The sequence below is a fragment of the Elephantulus edwardii genome, unplaced genomic scaffold, assembly GCF_000299155.1.
Source record: "Elephantulus edwardii isolate Elephantulus edwardi_28Jun2011 unplaced genomic scaffold, EleEdw1.0 scaffold00023, whole genome shotgun sequence".
NCBI lineage: Eukaryota > Metazoa > Chordata > Mammalia > Macroscelidea > Macroscelididae > Elephantulus > Elephantulus edwardii.
The window spans coordinates 6,014,020-6,031,767 of NW_006399773.1; the positions used below are offsets into that span (position 1 = coordinate 6,014,020).

At 38.9% G+C, this 17,748-nt stretch overlaps 1 protein-coding gene across 1 annotated transcript in view; it reads left to right on the plus strand.

Annotated features, from left to right (window-relative positions):
• Positions 1–17,748, plus strand: part of DACH1 (dachshund family transcription factor 1) — a 581,146-nt gene that overhangs the window by 298,027 nt on the left and 265,371 nt on the right. The window contains exon 3 of the mRNA XM_006882713.1: positions 10,421–10,582. Coding sequence (XP_006882775.1) covers positions 10,421–10,582 — 162 coding nt within the window. The remainder of the gene's footprint in view (positions 1–10,420; positions 10,583–17,748) is intronic.

Consider the following 17,748-nt stretch of genomic DNA (forward strand, 5'->3'; position numbering starts at 1 on the left):
ACACAGCACAGAGTAAAGATGTAGTGATTTTATGATAAATTTGATCAATGTGGACAGCTAATTCAAATGATTTGATAGAAGGAGGGGTTTTAGAGCCCCACTTGTTAAATGGCTAACTTCTCACTCTATGTTGTTTGGTAGCCTTTTGTTACAATTTAAGGGAGTAACTGAGAAAAACTATGTGGCACATGTTTACTCACAGACACACACACGTATACACATACTCACCCTAAAAATTGGAACATAGCAGACATTGGAGGCTATTTGATATTATCAATTACTATTTACAGATAGCTTAATATCTGCATACATTACGACAATAATCTGTATACATTATTTTACTTTTGTTACCAAAACATTCCTTTGAGGTACAAAAAACAAACAAACAAACAAAAAAATACCAAAAACAAACAAAAAAAAAACCCCAAACAAATCAGTTATTCCTATTTTTAGGAATGAATTTTACAGAGAGAATTTGGAAGCTTGAAAAAACTATGGAACTTGCTTCTGTATCCCAGATGAATTTGAAAATGTTTTCAAAGGGCTTAGGTCTCTAATGCATTGTTTTCCGCTACAGTATCTGATAACATGGAAAACAACTGCAATACCGGAAACGATTGATAGGCAAACATCCATGGCAGTCACTTATCCATAGGAACATTGAAGAGTTTTAATGAAGCATAAAAAATGAAAAACAAGAGTAAGAAGAAATAGTCAAGGTATTTTTTTTTTAAATTATAAGCTGCATGTGTGTATACAATTTATGGCAGACATCATCCTTGAAAAGGTGGTGGATCATAGAAAGAGAGAAAAACGTTAGATAAGAGCATTTGACACAGTGACTGTGGCAGTGGGGTCAGGTGTTTCAGTGGTGGTGGATTTAGCAGGGTTGCTATGAGTCATAAAGAGTCCACTAAATGGCACATAACAACTTCCTCTCTCTTTGGGCTAATCTTTGCATAGTAGAACAAGTTGATTGGTCTTTGTTCTTTCATTCACTTATTTCTTTGTCATGTAAACTTTGACAAATGACAATAGTTATAGAAAGACTTCAGCCCTTTGTTCATAGGGTCACTATGAGCAGTGCTCAACTGGATGGCAAACAAGAACAACAACAACAATTACAAATTTAGTTTTTCCTCAGTGATAGAAGGAAAACTGGTAAAAAACAAATAAATAATCAAAGCAATTATTTATCGAAACGAAGCTGTTACCATCACGGTGGCTGTGACTCTTAACCCCATTTTTTGCAAAACAGAATTGCACTCCATAGTTCCATCCTGTAACCTTTTAGAAGCTGATTGCCAGACACTTCTTCCATGGTGGCTTTGAATGTCTGGGAGCCACTAACCTTTTAGTCAGCAGCTTGTTACCACCTAGTTGATTGTTTTAGATGCCATCAGATCAGGTATGACTCATAAGAACCCTCTGAACATGTATGTCTCTGATGTTTTAAATGTTCTTGATGACACCAGGAGAGAAAGATGGGCAGTCTCCCTCTGTTATGATTTATTGCCTGATGGAGGGTCACAAAGAGTTGGGACTGACTTGATAACAATGAGTTTGTGTATACACCAAATAGATACATCTATAGAAAGATCCATGGGGTTAAAGATGTATGCCAGTGTTACACCAGGAACATAAAAAGGACTCTATTACCTGGTTGATATTGGTGCTTCTGGCAGATTATATAAAAGGCACTGTTGTTGTTGCTGTTGTTATGTGCCGTCGAGTCACTTGCGACTCATAGCGACCCTATGTACAACAGCCCTAAACTCCGCTCTGTCCTGTGCCAATCGCACTGTCTCCCACACTCCCATCCCAATTATCCCAGTCACTGAATCAATCCACCTCATAGAGGGCCTTCCTCTCCTGCGCCGTCCCTCCACCCTCCCCAGCATGACGTCCCTCTCCAAGGACTGGTCTCTCCTCACAACATGTCCAAAGTAAGTTAGATGGAGCCTCAGAATCCTTGCCTCCAAGGAGCCACCCGTTTAACCCTTTCCAGGACAAATCTGTTTGTTTTCCTAGCAGTCCATGGTTTTCTCAATACTCTTCTCCAGCACCACAGCTCAAAGGCATCAATTCTCCTTCTATCCTCCTTGGTCATTGTCCAACTCTCTGATGCATAACAAGTGATTGTGAAGACCATGGCCTGTATCAGACGCACCTTAGTGTCCAGAGAGACACCATTGCTCTTCAGTACTTTGGAGAGGTCCCTAACAGCAGACTTTCCCATGGCAATGCACCTTTTAATTTCCTGGCTGCTGGTGCCAAGACTGTTGACTATGGAGCCAAGCAAACTAAAGCTGTGTACAATCTCAATCTCTTCACCATCCATCCTGATGCTGCCTATTGGTCCAGTGGTGAGAATCTTTGTCTTCTTGACATTGAACCTCAATCCATATTGTAGGCTGCTGTCCTTGACACTCTCCAGCAGGCGCTTCAGGTCCTCTTCAGTTTCAGCAAGCAGGGTTGTGTCATCTGCATAACGCAGATTGTTGATAAATCATCCACCAATCTTGACCCCACATTTCTCCTCATAGAGCCCAACCTCCCGGATAATCTGTTCTGCATATAGGTTGAAAAGGTATGGAGATAGGATGCATCCCTGGCGTACACCCTTCCCAATTTTGAACCATGCAGTATTCACTTGCTCTGTTCTGAAGACTGCCTCCTGGTCCAAGTATAAGTTTCGCATTAGAACGATCAAGTGTTCTGGGATTCCCATTCTTCTCAGAGTCAGCCATAGTTTGTTCTGATCTACACAGTCAAATGCCTTTGCATAGTCAATGAAACACAGATAGACATTCCTTTGGGATTCCCTGCTTTCAGCCAAGATCCATCTAACATCAGCTACAATATCCCTAGTAGCACAACCACTTCTTAACTCAGCCTGGACTTCTGGTAGTTCTCTGTTGATGTGCCGTTCCAGTCGTTTTTGGAAAATCTTCAGTAAAATCTTGCTTGCATGTGAAGTCAGTGAGATTGTTCTGTAGTTTCCACATTCTATTGGGTCACCTTTCTTTGGGATAGGAACAAATATCACTCTCTTCCAGTCAAGACACTGTTAGATACCTTAAAACTCTGATTACTAGGACCATTATAAATTTGCAAGCTGCACTGAAATCCCAAAGGCATATAGTTTGATTCCACCAGCCGCTCCACAGGAGAAGGATAAAAACAAACAAACAAACAAACTCCTCCCAAGTGATTAACTGCTTCTGAAAACTCACTGGATGGTCAGCTATGAGTTGGTTCTGACTCGACAGTGTTCAACAGCAACCAGACCAATTGGCAATACCATTATTGATGGAAAAGAGACTGAAATTGTTAATAGTTTCATCTTGTTTGAGTCCACAATCAACATTCTTGATACCAGCATCCAGGAAATCAAAAGAAAAGTTGCTTTGGGAAAGTCTGCAGTCCAGGGCCTCTCCAAAATGCTAAGGAGCAATGGTATCAGTCTAGAGACTAAGGTGCATCTGATGCAGGCCATAGTCTTCTCAATTGCTTGCTGTACATCTGAAAGCTGGACAGTGACTAAGGATGGCAGAAGAATTGAAGCCTTTGAGTTGTGATGTTGGAAAAGAGTACTGAACATACCATGGACTACCAAGAGAACAATCAGGTCTGTTCTGGAGAAGGTGAAACTTGGAGGCAAGGATTATGAATCTGTCCAATATACTTTGGGCATGTTGCCAGGAGAGACTAGTCCTTGGAGAAGAGCATAATGCTTGGAAGGGTGGAGGAAAAGTGCGGGAGAAGAAGACCTAGAATGAAATGGATTGACACAGTGTTTGTGGCACTGGGGCAAGTGCATTCGAATCAGCAAGATTGGCTCAAAACAGGGCAGGATTCATAGCTACTGTTTAAAGGGTTGCATGAGTCACAGCAAATAGCAACAATATGATCATGCTGAAATTTATTTGAAAAAATCACTGCCCAAATGATCTTTATCATTAATAAAGATTTCCAGTAGCATCTAAGCACATTTTAATGTAAATTACTGTCAATGAGTCATCCAAGGGCAGTGAGCATGAGAATCAACAGCATTAACAGTTTAAAACAGAAGCCTCGGTCCACTCCCCAAAATGATTCTGTGTCTGTGACCATGAGGGAAGCCTATGTGTTCCAAAAAAGTTTTGTACAGATTATTGTTTTGAGAAACAGTAAATCCCTTCATTTTAAAAGGAAAGTGACTTGTTTTGGTTGGAGGAGTTAAAGACAATGGTGATTTTGTAGTGGAAGGTACAATTTATCTCATTGTTGACTGAGCAACCTCATAGATGACTCGTCTGCTGGTTTTCAGAGCTGTAAATCTGATGGAAAGAAACTGCTCGCCTTTCTCCTATGGAGCAACTAGTGCATTGAACAGCCAGAAAGGTGCTGCCTTTGGATTAGCCACACAGTTTCCTAGGGGCTACACCACCAGAGCTCCCTTTGAAGTAGTATTAGTATAAAACTTAGTGAATGTGAGACAAGGAGTGAACTATGAATAGTGGAATGTGATTAAAAAAAATATATGCAAGGGGTCAAATAGCAAACAATGTTTACACTGCAGCAGCAGGCTGGTGGCCGTATGCTGTTTGAAAATGGTATTGCAGGGCTACAGGGCTCAACACATTTGAATTGATGTGAGACTATAGAGAACAAGAAGATAAAAGTGTAAAAGAACATATGAGGCGGCGTCCTGATAACCCCGATGAAGCCAAGATGAAACATTAAGAGATACTTCACCTGACCATTAGGCAAAACATCTTGTCTAAAGGGAAGCAAAATCACACCTGAAAAATTTGATTCTTGGCGGGGGCGGAAGGGAGGAGAATGGATGGGTAAAGTATTTAATCATCTCATTGAAATGTGTGCATTCAAAAAGAAATAAAAAATAAAAAAGAAATGTGTGCATTCAGTTCAAATATTCTTATGAAATTGTTTAATTTGCAACGTATCACTTAAGACTTATTCCAGCTGTGAACATTTGACTTTAAATATCCACTGTAGTAGTTGCTGTACTTTTTGAATTCTAAACCTCATGAAAACTCTTGACTACTTAAGTTTGGGATGGTGGGAAAGATTTCATGGGATAAGAATGTACAAATGTTAGATTGGGAAGTGTTTGCACAAGATACTTCTTAATTACAAAAGAAATATTGTTACAGTTTAGATTCTTTCGGAAATATAAACAAAATACTAGAGATAGTTTAGGAACTCTTTGCTAATCTAGTCTCCAGGGAATTGCACTGTTAACCCAAAAAGATCACGCCTTTCTGATTCTTCAAATCTACTAGCAGTTGCTGTGAGTAAAGATGGACTGTCTCTTCCTGTGTGATTTACAGCCCCAGAAGTCTAGTGGAGAGTCAGCTATGAGTTGATTCTGACTTGAATGCAATGAATTTGAGTTGCGATTTTCCCCCCTCTTAACTTTAGGCAAGATGTACCTTCTGAAAGTCATGCCTCATATTATTTTAATGAGATTTGCTAGCCATAATGTATTCCCTTTTATTCTAACATAAAAGTAATATTACTTTCTGTTGACATGCTCAAAATAATTATTAAAATTTTTCTATTACTGAAAGCTTGGGAAAAAAATTTTTAAAAAAAAATTCAGTGGCCATTTGTGCCAGAGACTGTGATAGATGTTTACAAAAGTATATCTTAAAAAAAAAACAAACAAACCTATGTGCCCTTTTGCTGTTACAGCCTAAGTGGAGGAGATTAGAGGGCAAAACCTTACACCTACTATCTGCATTTATTCATTCAAGTAGACCTTCTCCAAAAGACTTGTCAATAAAAAGTACAAGGGTCTATTTTTTCCCTACCCAGGCTGCACATTCAGATAACTTGTGGATCACTGACATCAGACAGAAAGTTCAGGGACTCAAACTCTGACATCCTGAGGTAGATTTTCAGATGGTATGAGGCCCCCCGCTGCATGATTTGAAAGGTCCGTGGATGACTTTGCTGTACAACTTGAGAAGCTGCACCACTTTTTGAAATGTTGGTATGGCTGTTGTTAGGACATGTCCTCAGATTGAGTATGACTCATAGTGACCCTATGAACAACAGACAGAAACCCTGTCCTATTTTGTTCCATCCCCATCATCTCTGACACACCAGAGCCCATTTCTGTAGTCACTGTGTCTATAAACACAGATAACCTCAAAGAATGGTGAGGAGGGTGAGTTATCTTTACTGAGCACCTACAACATAATGCAAACCCATTTTTCCTTCAGTATTACGTGGTATCTTTCCCATAGTTTATTTAATCCTTATACTATTCCTTTATAAATAGAATTGTTTTACTGATGAAAGAATTGTTCTCAATGAGATTAAATGATGTATCTAAGACCATGTCTCATAAAGTTACATTTCATGTTGCTCAATTTGACTCAGATATATCTAATAATAATATCACAATTGACAGATTTATCTTTCTTATTTGAATCCTATGGAACAAGAATTATTTGCAGCATAAATCAAAGTTAAAGGTCCTGAAAGTGTCATAAATGGGAGACGGGACAGCACCAGGCAACCAAATGAAGGCCAAGTAGGATGTTCAGGTTTATGACAGAAAAACTGAGGAAGAGAGATTTTCTGGAACACAAAGAGAGGTTTAAGGGAACAGGAAAGAAAATACTTAGACACATCTTTAAAGGAAATGAGTAATTGGGGAGAAAATTCAATCATAGGAAGATGAGAGAATCCGTTTAAGTTGAGACTTAAAAGGCAATGAATGTCCACGCCAGACTCAGATGGATTCTTTGATTCTTAGTTTGGTAGCTTTTTAGGTGACGATTATCAGTTTTTCCTGCAAAGATCCATTCCAAAGGGTGTTTTGCTCTGAGGTGAAACTCATCAGAGCTTCTTTTTGTCTGGTTTAAAGGAGAGGTGAGATCTGCCCCTAACCTCTTTAAAAAGAGCTGAGGTTCTCAAAGGGGCAAAAAAGAAAAAAAAAAAAAAAAGACTTTCTTCTAATTGTCCAGGCTGTAACTTATTTGCTATCGTAAGTAGAAGTGATGATTAGTGGGGAGGAAAAGGAGGAGAGAGGTGTTCAGTCTCTAATCCACCAGCTGGGAGAGGAAATCAATCACACAGATAAATTTAAAGTGGGCTGGAGTGAAGGAGTGAGACATACTGAATCAGCCATTGCAAAAAAAAAAAAAAAAGGGGGGGGGGGGGGTGAGAACACATAGCCTATCCTGGAATGGTGAAGTTTTAGAATGCAAAGTGGTCATTAAATTCCAGTATCTTGTCATTTCTCAATAAAGGGGTGCCAGGATGTAGTGAAGAAACTTGGCCATTGTTTATGTATTGAAAGAAGAAAAGAACTCTCTGTCTCAGAAACCTTTATGATTATCCCGAGCCAGTGGGTAAAGCAAAATCTCATAGGGAATTTTACTGCTCAAGGGCAGCACCTCTCTGGTGGTTCGACTCTACCAGTAACGCCACAGGAGAGAGATGGGCAGTCTCCTCCTGTGTGTTGACAGCCTCTCAAATCCCACTGGAGGGTCAGCTCAATGGCAATGACATTGGGTTAATAGGTGAATTAAAATAGTGTTAACATTAGGATCTTCTGTGGTCTCAGTTTCTATTCCCATCTCACATCCACTCCTACCTCCTAGTCTCCAGATGAACAAAGAGGAACTGTTCTGGATGAACTTCACAGCATAGTAGGTAAAAGTTAAAACCCTGGAATTAGAATAACATTTAAATTCTATGCCATATTTTCCTTATTCATGAAAATAGTGCTGTTTTCACTTATAAACAGTTACAAAATACCAAATTACTGTAAGACCATTTGCTTACATAAATTCTATATATAGTCAGAAATTCTGTACATTACTAACTTCAAGTAGAAGTGCTCAGGAGAGGAAAACCCTCAAGATGGCTTGATTCAGTCACTGGGGTAATGGGGGCAGCTGTGTCGGAGACAGTGTGTTTGGCACAGGATAGAGCAGGGTTTAGGGCTATTATACATAGGGTCACTATGAGTTGCAGGTAACTCAACAGCACCTAACAGCAATACACACACACACACATACACACACACACACACACATACACACACACACTTCGAATCCATCAGCTGCTCCATGGAAGAAGGTTGAACAGTCTTCTCCCATGTGATTTACTGCCTCTGAAAACCCACTGGATGGTCATATGTGAGTTGGTTTTGACTTTATGAACTTGATGGCAAACAACAATGACAACATCTATCTAACTAGAGATTATATATATATATATATATATATATATATATATAATACATATATAATTCTGTACCATCAAGTTGTAACTGATTCATGGCTCCAGTCCTTCTTTTTAAAAGGCAGTAATTTACATTGGAGGAGATTGTCTACCTTTCTTCTGTGGAGTAGCTGGTGTATTTTAAGCGTGTGCCTTTGTTTTGGCAGCACAGTTCTTTACCACTAAACCACCAGAAGGTGTGTGCGTGTGTGTGTGTGTGTGTGTGTGTGTGTGTAAAGGCAATATATAATGTTGCCAATAGGCATCATCCTAATAGAGAAAAAATATTGAAACTGTCAATGATTTCCTCTTACTTGGATTCCCAGTCAATACACTTGGTACCAGCAATCAGGAGATGAATTCGAGGTAAATTGCACTGGAAAAGTTGCAGTCAGGGACAGCTCCAAATTGTTGAGGACCAGTGATATTATTTGAGGACTAAAGTGCACCAGATTTAAGGCATGACATTTTTAACCATTCACTATACACTTGAGAACTGGGCAATGAATGAATGAGAATGACTAAAGAAGACGTGATGCCTTTAAGCTGTTGATGGAGAAGAGACCTAAATATCCCTTGGACTGCCCAAAGAACAAACATGTTTTCGAGAAAGTACAGCCAGCGTGATTCTTGGAGGCAAAGGTGATAAAGTTCCATCTCACATACTTCGGACATGTTGCTAGGAATAGGCTTTTCTGTGGAGAGGGACATTATGCATGGAAAGGTGGAGCAAGGCTGACAGCTAGGAAGCCCTTCCACAAGACGGCTTGAGACAATGACTGCAGCAATGAATGAGGATGGCACAGGATAGGACAGGGTTCAGATCTGTTGTTCACAGGGTTGCTATATGTCATATTTGACTTGATGGCACCTAACAACAACTTGTATAAGTAAAGGGATAGCTGTTGTTATTTTGCTTTTTGAGCACCATGCATATGGGGAAATACTAAACTGTTTAGATACACACTGTCCTTGCCTTGAATCATTTACAATGTAGTAGGAACATCTAATATACAAGCAAGTACTTATAGTGCGGCGAGTCATATGTTATAATGGAAGTATGAAATTGGTGCAAGGGAAGAGGAAAGGACAGGAAAGCCGTTAGAGGTATACAAATAGACCTAATTTTGAATAGGATTCTTCTAGAATATTATGAGGCAAGGAAGTAAGCGTCCATGGGGCAACAGCATTGTAGACAAAGAGAAATGCTTGTGCAAAAGAACAGGCTTGAAGAATAGGACATGGAGGTGTACTGGTGGTGGTTTGTTCAGCATAGTTGGTGGAAAGAGATTGTGAATTAGGCTAAAGTCAAACCCCATCCGCACTGCTGTAGTCTAACTCAGGTTGTGATTGTTGTCTGTTATCAAGTCAAAACTGACCCACAGCTGAGCCTCCAGTGGGTTTTCAGTGGCAGTAAATCACATAGGAGATTGCCTGTCCATCTCCTGAGAAGCAGCTGCTGGATTTGAACTGTCTGTCTTTGGGATTGCAGTTCAGATACTTAGCACTGGGCCAACTCCCTCTAACAGGTTCTGAAATTGTAAATGTTACTGGGAGAAGACTTTCCATCCTTCTCCAGGACCAGCTAGTGGATATGAACCATTGACCTTTCAGTTAGATTATAGCATAACCTGTAATCTACAACCTAATCAGAGCTTCTTCTCCCTCTTTTTGAGAGTTAAAATCTGTTTCAATTCAAAGCAGTTTTCTCAGATGAAGTAGAAGTATGTCAGCAGATTTCCTAGGTTGTAAATCTTGATGGAAACAGATTGCCACAGGGTTCTGTGCTGATGTTTTTGAACCATTCACTTCTGTTAGTATGCAGGTGTTTAACCACTGTGTAACCAGGGCTCCTTTGAGGAGCTGTGGAGAAATTCCATCAGTGAGTGACTTATTCAGATGGGTTTCTGTGAGACGTAACACTGGCTGCATTTCCACTAATATCCTTCTTTGTATGAATTATGTTTCTGCTAATATATAATTTGGGAGTTTAGGGGATGGTCTTTCCATTACATCAATGTTATCAGGAAGCTGGATAGGAACATATATATTAGTGTTCCAATGCAGGATTCGGATATTCGAATTTTGCATGTGAGTTCTCTAAGTAGATGAACTACTGCAAAGAAGATCAGAATCTGAATTACTCAATCTTTAATTTATTCTTTTTCAGGCCTGACAGCAGCAGCTGCAGCTGCTGCTGCTGCTACCAATGCAGCCATTGCCGAAGCAATGAAGGTGAAAAAAATCAAGTTAGAAGCAATGAGCAACTACCATGCTAGCAGTAACCAGCACGGAGCGGACGCGGAGAATGGGGACATGAATTCCAGTGTCGGTGAGTTTCATGGTCGCTGAAAGTTAGTATATCCATTTTGCTACCAAATTAGTTTGTTTTGCAGAGCAAAGCCATTGGCTGACCATCCAAGAGGTTTGTATTTTGAGTTTGGGAGACAGCAGCTATTCTGAAGAAGCTACTTCAATTCCCATAACACACAGTCTAAATGAATCAACAAAGTTTTTCTCATGACAAAGATCAACTTTATGTCTGTAGTCCTGCATCTTTCATAACGAAAATAGTTTTCCAATCAGAATATGTTAAAAAAATAATTATAGGGAAGGTGAAGGCAAATGTTTCTTTAACATCTTGTTTTCCCCCCTTGATGGATTAGTTATCAAGTTAATCATTACAGCTAAAAGTGTAAACATATCTTCTCACATGTTACCAGAATTATAGTGATGATTATTTATTCATTTTTATAAACAACATTAACAATTTCTTCCTTTTTATAAACAATCCTTAATTTCAATTTTGTTTTCCTTTTTCTTTGTTGATTTAAAGAAAAAGAGAGATGATTTTAACAATCACTCTTAAACCAAAAGACACAGATTCATCCTTTTTTGAGTATTTATTTAAATGTTATTTTAATGCAAATGCCACTTTCGAAGTGGATTCCTTTTAAAATGGTTCCTTTTCCTCTCCATTGGTGTCTCTGCATTGATATAATAACGTGTTTTGTTCTGTCACTTTGCTGAACTGCTCCCCTTTAAAATGTATAAGTTCTTGAAATACAACTTGACAAAAGAAATTTGGATAGTGAGAGATATGAACAAAATAATTTATCTGTAGACTCACATAAAAGACACAGTAATTCACTGCAGCTCCATTAAATTATATTTTTTCATGAAACATCTTAACCGAATATTGCTTAAAATATTAAGCTGGTTTCTCCATGCAGTCTGTTAACATAATTACAAGTCTATGAACAAATGCTACTTTTGCATTTTCCTGGATGCATGCATTGGACATCAGTATTAGATTTGTAAGTAATTTGTTTTTAATACACAGAAAACAAAATACCACTTTGCCAGGGATGCCAAAAAAAGCCACTTCTTTTGTGGAAAGGGGACAAATGGGAGTTTTCAGAAGAACAGCAGCAGGGAAATAGAAGAGGACTTAGTGTAATGGATTTGATTTGAGAGTAGGTTGCAAGAAAGGTGGTGACAATTCTTAAAAGGATGAAAGGAAGTGGAAAAGAGCCAAGAGTGAAGACTCGTGAATTTGTAAGAGCCTGAGGGGAAAGTCAGGGCTGGCGTTTATAATGCTCTTGGTGGGAAGGCAGAGAGGGCCGTGGATCATTTAGGCCACGGCTTACACACGTCAATTCAGGCTTTACAAAGATCAGGCAATATTGCCGTAAAATGAAGAAATTAGACTTCTTTTTCAAGAACCACTTATTGTATATTGTTTTAGAATAGCAGTCTTGTCTTTATTTTGGCCTAAAAAAAATAGAACACTGTTACAAAGAAATAACTGACCACTCTAAAAGTTCTGAGGAACTCTGGTTGGCCTAATGACAGGAAGCTGCCTTGCAATCTTGAAGGCACGCGGTTTGAGGCCACCAGCTGCTCTGTGGGAGAAGGATGATCTCCTCCAGTGCAATTAACTGCCTCGGAAAACCCACCCAAAGCTTAGCTATGGGTCGGTTCCAACAAGATGGTAGTTCTCTCATTTCAAAACAAAATCTTGGTTTTGTTTTTTTTTTTTTAAATTAATTGTAGAAGTGAGGGACTATAATGCAGACTTTCTTGATAGGGGGTACTAGGATGAACCACAGCTCAACTCAAAGGAGGAAATCGCCCACCTTTCTCCCAGAGAACACCTGGTGTATGTGAACTCCCACAAAGGCACTGCCTTGGGATTAGCAGGACAACTACTGACAGGGTACACTGTCAGAAAATGGAAGGTTAGCAACAGTCAGAACAAGCTGTATTTAAAACATGGTGCCTTTATGAATTTGCTTGAACAGAAGAAGCGACGCTGGTCTTGAAAAAAATCAGCAGGCATAAGATAAGGCTTATTATAGTTGGCTTATGGTTAAATACCACCATGTATTTAACATTTAATGTCACAGACCAATATTTGTCTATTGATCAAATTCCAGCTTACCTTAATTATGTTGAGTCAGTACAAGACTACAATAATGGTTTCAGATAAGCAATAGGAATTCTCTTTTTCGTTTTAGTTGGAAAGAAAGACTTTCCCCCCTGTTATTTAGTTGGTGTTTTGTACTCCTTATTTTCCTCACCAACTAGGAGTAGAAATGCATGTAAATGTTCCCCCAGCAAACTCTACACCCATTGATTGCCTTAGAGTGAAGTCTGAATTTTCCCAGAGCAGTTTTTACTTTTTGAGATTCTTAAACTTTTAAGGCTAATAGATCATTCCTCTTGGATTCAGCTCATTTGGGAAAACAGTATTATCACTGTTCTTCTAGTCCTACAAAGTGCTACCTTCTAAGAAGTTAAAATTATTACCACCCTTGTTTGTTTCTTTGTTCTCTACCATATATTGGAGATACACAAGGCATCCCTCTCAGACGAGAGGCCCGGGAACACATGAGTCCTCAGACTACTGGAGGACTGTCCAGGAGGAAGAGAAAAGATGGGTCAGAGAGGCAAGAGTGGGCCCCTGGGTGCTCCAGGCGCCCCACACCACAGCTTGCCAATACCTTTATCTAGTGCTCAGGGTAAGGTGAATTGGGCTGAGGACGGTGTAGTTTGGGGAGACACAGAGGATGATTTGGAGTGTGAAGAGGGCATGACTAGATCAAAGCAGTTGTTGAGTTGAGCCTGGAATCTGAGGGTAATACTTGCTACTTCTTCACTGCTGAGTAACTTCTTTGCAACTTTGGAAAGCTAGGTCAACTTTCTGAGTTCCACATCTGTAATGTCATATGCAACATATCTGCTTTGTGAGTTCGTGTATCACGGCTTCCACTGTCATGCTGTTGATCACCAGTTAGTCTCTTTGTTTAACCATTATTATTATTATTTTTTTTCTCAAAATGCCCTCCTGAAAATGACCTCCCACCTCTTTTTGCCACTGCCCTGTCTGCCCTTCTCTTTCTGTTTTCTTATCTCTCTGCTAAATTTTTCTTATCCAGCTGCAGACTTGTGAAGGAATTTGGAGACAGTTGTTGCTTCCAAATGGATCTTACTGTGCCTTTTGATTTTTGCTCATCCTAGGAACACATCCATAATCTAGAGACAATCCCCTCACTCACAGGGGGGCCCCAGCACTGATGGAGATGACTGTATTAGCAAATAGTCTCAAGAGAACTAGTTAGTGAGCTTGAAGAATTGAGGAAAATGGTCCAGAGGCATCTGAATCCTAGGAGGAATCCCAAGAATCTCAGGGTCTGTATTTCAGAATACAAACATAGTACTCTCATGAATCCATCAGTTGGCTTTTTGAAGTAGTGAGAAGCCCCTGAGGGAGGGCCTTCTTCAATGATGTGTTATTGTTTCTCAGGCTTGTTTTTGAAGTCAGTTCAGGACTCCAGAGCTCTTCTAGCTTGCCAACTCTGCTAAATAGTGAAGCCTTTCCTATGTTGGGTTTTCGTTTGGTTTGCATTTTTTTTTCCTTTTTGTGGTGTTGTTTTGTTTTTTTCCCCCTCCCCCTTTAGTTGTGGTGGTAAATAAAACCTTATTGTACCAGCAAATAGATTTTTGCTTTTGCTTGATTTGTTTTGATTGGTCTCAGCGAGGTGAGGGGTTCTTTTAATAGCACCTGACTCTCCTGAGTTTGTAAAATGGATCATAAAGAATTAGCCAGGAAGGGGAGCTTCAAGCCACCTTTGACACTGACAAATAATTATATCCCAATTTTACTTGGTCACCTTGAGCTCCCAACCTTCCAACGGAACGATCACTTTCGGGAGACCTGAGGACCCCCAGATGGATCTGAGTGAGGCATCAGCCCGCTGAGTAAAATATATGGTCCTGTCTCCATTCTCCCTCATCCACAATCAATTGGATTCTTTTAGTTTAATATTTACTTGCTAAGATGAGATGCTAGTCTGCATGGTGATAAACAGTCTGCTCCTGGCATCTGAAGGTGACCTGTCAGTTCATATAGACAAATCTCCTGCTTACTGAAATGTACAAAATAAATCATTAAAGCGGGCAGGTGCTCATTCCCAGATTTAAATCACCATAGATTTATGATTTGAATTAATGCTTCATTTGGCCAAAGAAATAGATGCTGAGACAAATGATATGCACTGGTTGGGGTTTCCATACTGTAGCCATCCTGATATTGATTACTGAGATGTCTTTGCAATCTCTTGTTTATATCAAGTACTATCTTGTGACAGGTTGGCTGATATGAGCTACATTGCAGATAAGAAGGAAAAATGTCCTGGGTTCTCTTTAGTGGCAACACTATCCACAACATACAGGCCAGATAAATTGCTATTTTTTTGCTTTAAGGACTGATCTACATAACCAGCATTTTTTAAAAAAAGTGCTGCTTGGAAATTGGCACTGAGATATTGGAAAGGAGGAATTTAAAACCAGTGAACCCAAGGTCAATTCAACGATATCTAGCACTGTATTTTTATCTACTTATTTTTTTAAACTTTGTTTTTCTGCATTGAACACATTTTTAAGGCTACTAAATCAATCATTATCGGTTTAATCTAAATAAAGGAAACTGAATTTTACATCTAGTATTTAAATGCTTCATAAATATTGATGTAGTGAGAATCTCTTAATAGTTTCAGTGTTATTTAAATACTCACTAAGCCTAATATCTTGTCCAGTAAATAATGACAACAAAGGAAGTAACTCTTTAAAGACAAATGCATTAAATATTATTCCCAAGTGCAAGGCTTTGGGGGCTGTAATTTAGCCAGAGGCAGGAAAAGCCTGCATTTTTACTTCTCTTAACATTTTATTTAAGGAAAACACTAAGTACACAGTTTAAAGAATACTTGGAGGATTTAAGAGGACCTTTGCTGCTGGCTAATATCTGACTCACAGAACTGGTAAACAGCTATCAACAATAGTAGATTGCTTGCTTAGGAGGAAATGAGTTCATATCTATTCAAAATGTGATCTTAAAACAGATGTCCTGAGAAAATCTCATTGTTTAAACTATAGTCACAACCCTGTTACTGCTGCTATTTCTTGAAGGAAGTGAAGTAATCTTAAATACTTCAGGATTTTCTCCTTCTGGACAGTGGGGGACAGGGACAAGAGTGTCCTTATTGAGTCTCCTGAAAAACTGAGTCCTTTACACGTGTCACAAATGCATGACTTTTACTCATTTTCTCAAACTTACTCTAGTTACAAAGGACGTAGGAATTTCAAGTAAGCCTTAGAACTCTAGTTTGGCATCATATTCCACAGCAGTATTTCTTACCTTTCTTCTTTCCACCAGTCATCAAAACAAAACAAACAAAACAGCTGGGCAGATAGGGAGATAAATCCTCTTCCCCAGCCGACTAGCTCCTTATCTCTTTATTTTTAGTTCGTTTTTAAAAAATACTCTTCTTGCAAAATTAGCATTGTTTACACTGCAGTCATTTCCGTTCCTCCAACACACGTGTGTCCATTTGGAAGGAAAATTTAGTTTTATGATTTCGGGAAAAAGTCTTGGAGACCTTGAGAAAGCAAATAAAAGGAAGCTGAGAACGCAGGCCACCGAGCAGAGCCCAGCACTTGCACATTGGATCCTCTGCCTTGGCAATGTTAATGAACCTCAAATCCTTCCTATAATTAGATGAGGGAATTGCTTATATTTTCAAACAGATGATGCTGCTATAATGAAACGATTGACAGGGAATTTAAGAGTGTCTACAGTAGTCATTTGGTTTCTGTTATAAAAAAAAGGGGGGGGGGAAACTTTAAAAAGAAGATTGGCTTTAGACATAGGTCCTAGGAGAGGGAGTAATTTACATAGCATGCTATGACAGGTGTCTTTGTATAGCAAGGAAATAAAATGGAAGACTAGAGAAATGATGGGCAGGTATAGCAATTTTTTGGGAGGGAGTGTCCTATGCTTATTCTGCTTAGATTCTTTAAAAGGGGCCGAGACTCAAGAGATGGATCCGGATTGAGTGCACAGCTGTAACTGCTGATGAGCTAATTGCTCCTTATCTCTCAGCCCCATTCATCTTCATTTTTTACCAATTACTGAGAATTATCTGTGTTCTCAGTTGGATATGAGAGTTAATCCTTTTTGGTTAAGCTGGCAGCACTGTGAGCAGATTCCAGATCGGAGGGTGAAAAAGCCAAAGCAAGCTTGCTCTAAAAATGTCTCCAGTTCAATTACAGTATCACTGATTTGTAAGAAATGTGCCATTGTTAATGGTTTAATATGAAAAGTTTGTTTTGTTTTAACTTTCATAATATTTCTCTGCCCAACAATGACTTTTAAGATCCTCTTCCTGCCTGATGTATAAAATTTAACAGTATTAACAGCCTGGGGCTTGTAAACATGCAAACACACAAGACTACCCTAAAAGGCCAAAAAAAACCAAGAAAAGATTCTGACACATGAAACTAGAGAAAGATTTTAGAACCTGTAGCTGTCAATTTAGACATAAACATTTATAATTGATGCTTTTGCTCTCTGTAGCTTCGCATAAGTCAGACAGGTATGCCAAAACATAAACCTTTTCACAGTGCAAAGTCACATTAGTGAGACTTTAATGGAAGACTATGTAAGCATGTCTTAAAAGTCTAGGAACTGCCCTGGTTAATAATGCAGTCATTTGTGAATAGCCCACCTGCTAACATGTATTGAAAAAGATGCTCTTATATACTGATGTTTCACACCAATGTGTTTCCTCCAACATTTAAATTAAAACACGGCAAAAACCAACCAACAAATAAAAACCGAGAAGTAGTGATCTATGCTTTCATGCATTTCAATTCATTTATACATACTAGTGTTTCTGGCATTTTTCCTTTATCAAATATTTGGAAGATAGTAGTCAGATGTGAAGATCTATGAAATAAATAGGAAACAATACAAAATTAGCACAAGATTATTGTTTAAAATTTAACATGTGTAAGTATAATCAAGAAAATTCTGAGATATACCAAAAACTGAAATAAGAGAAGCAAAACCAAAATGTAAATCAGAGAATGTAGGTCTTAGTAATCATTATTCCAATAGAAAGCTTAGATAATCATAACCTCTCAGTTTTCTTA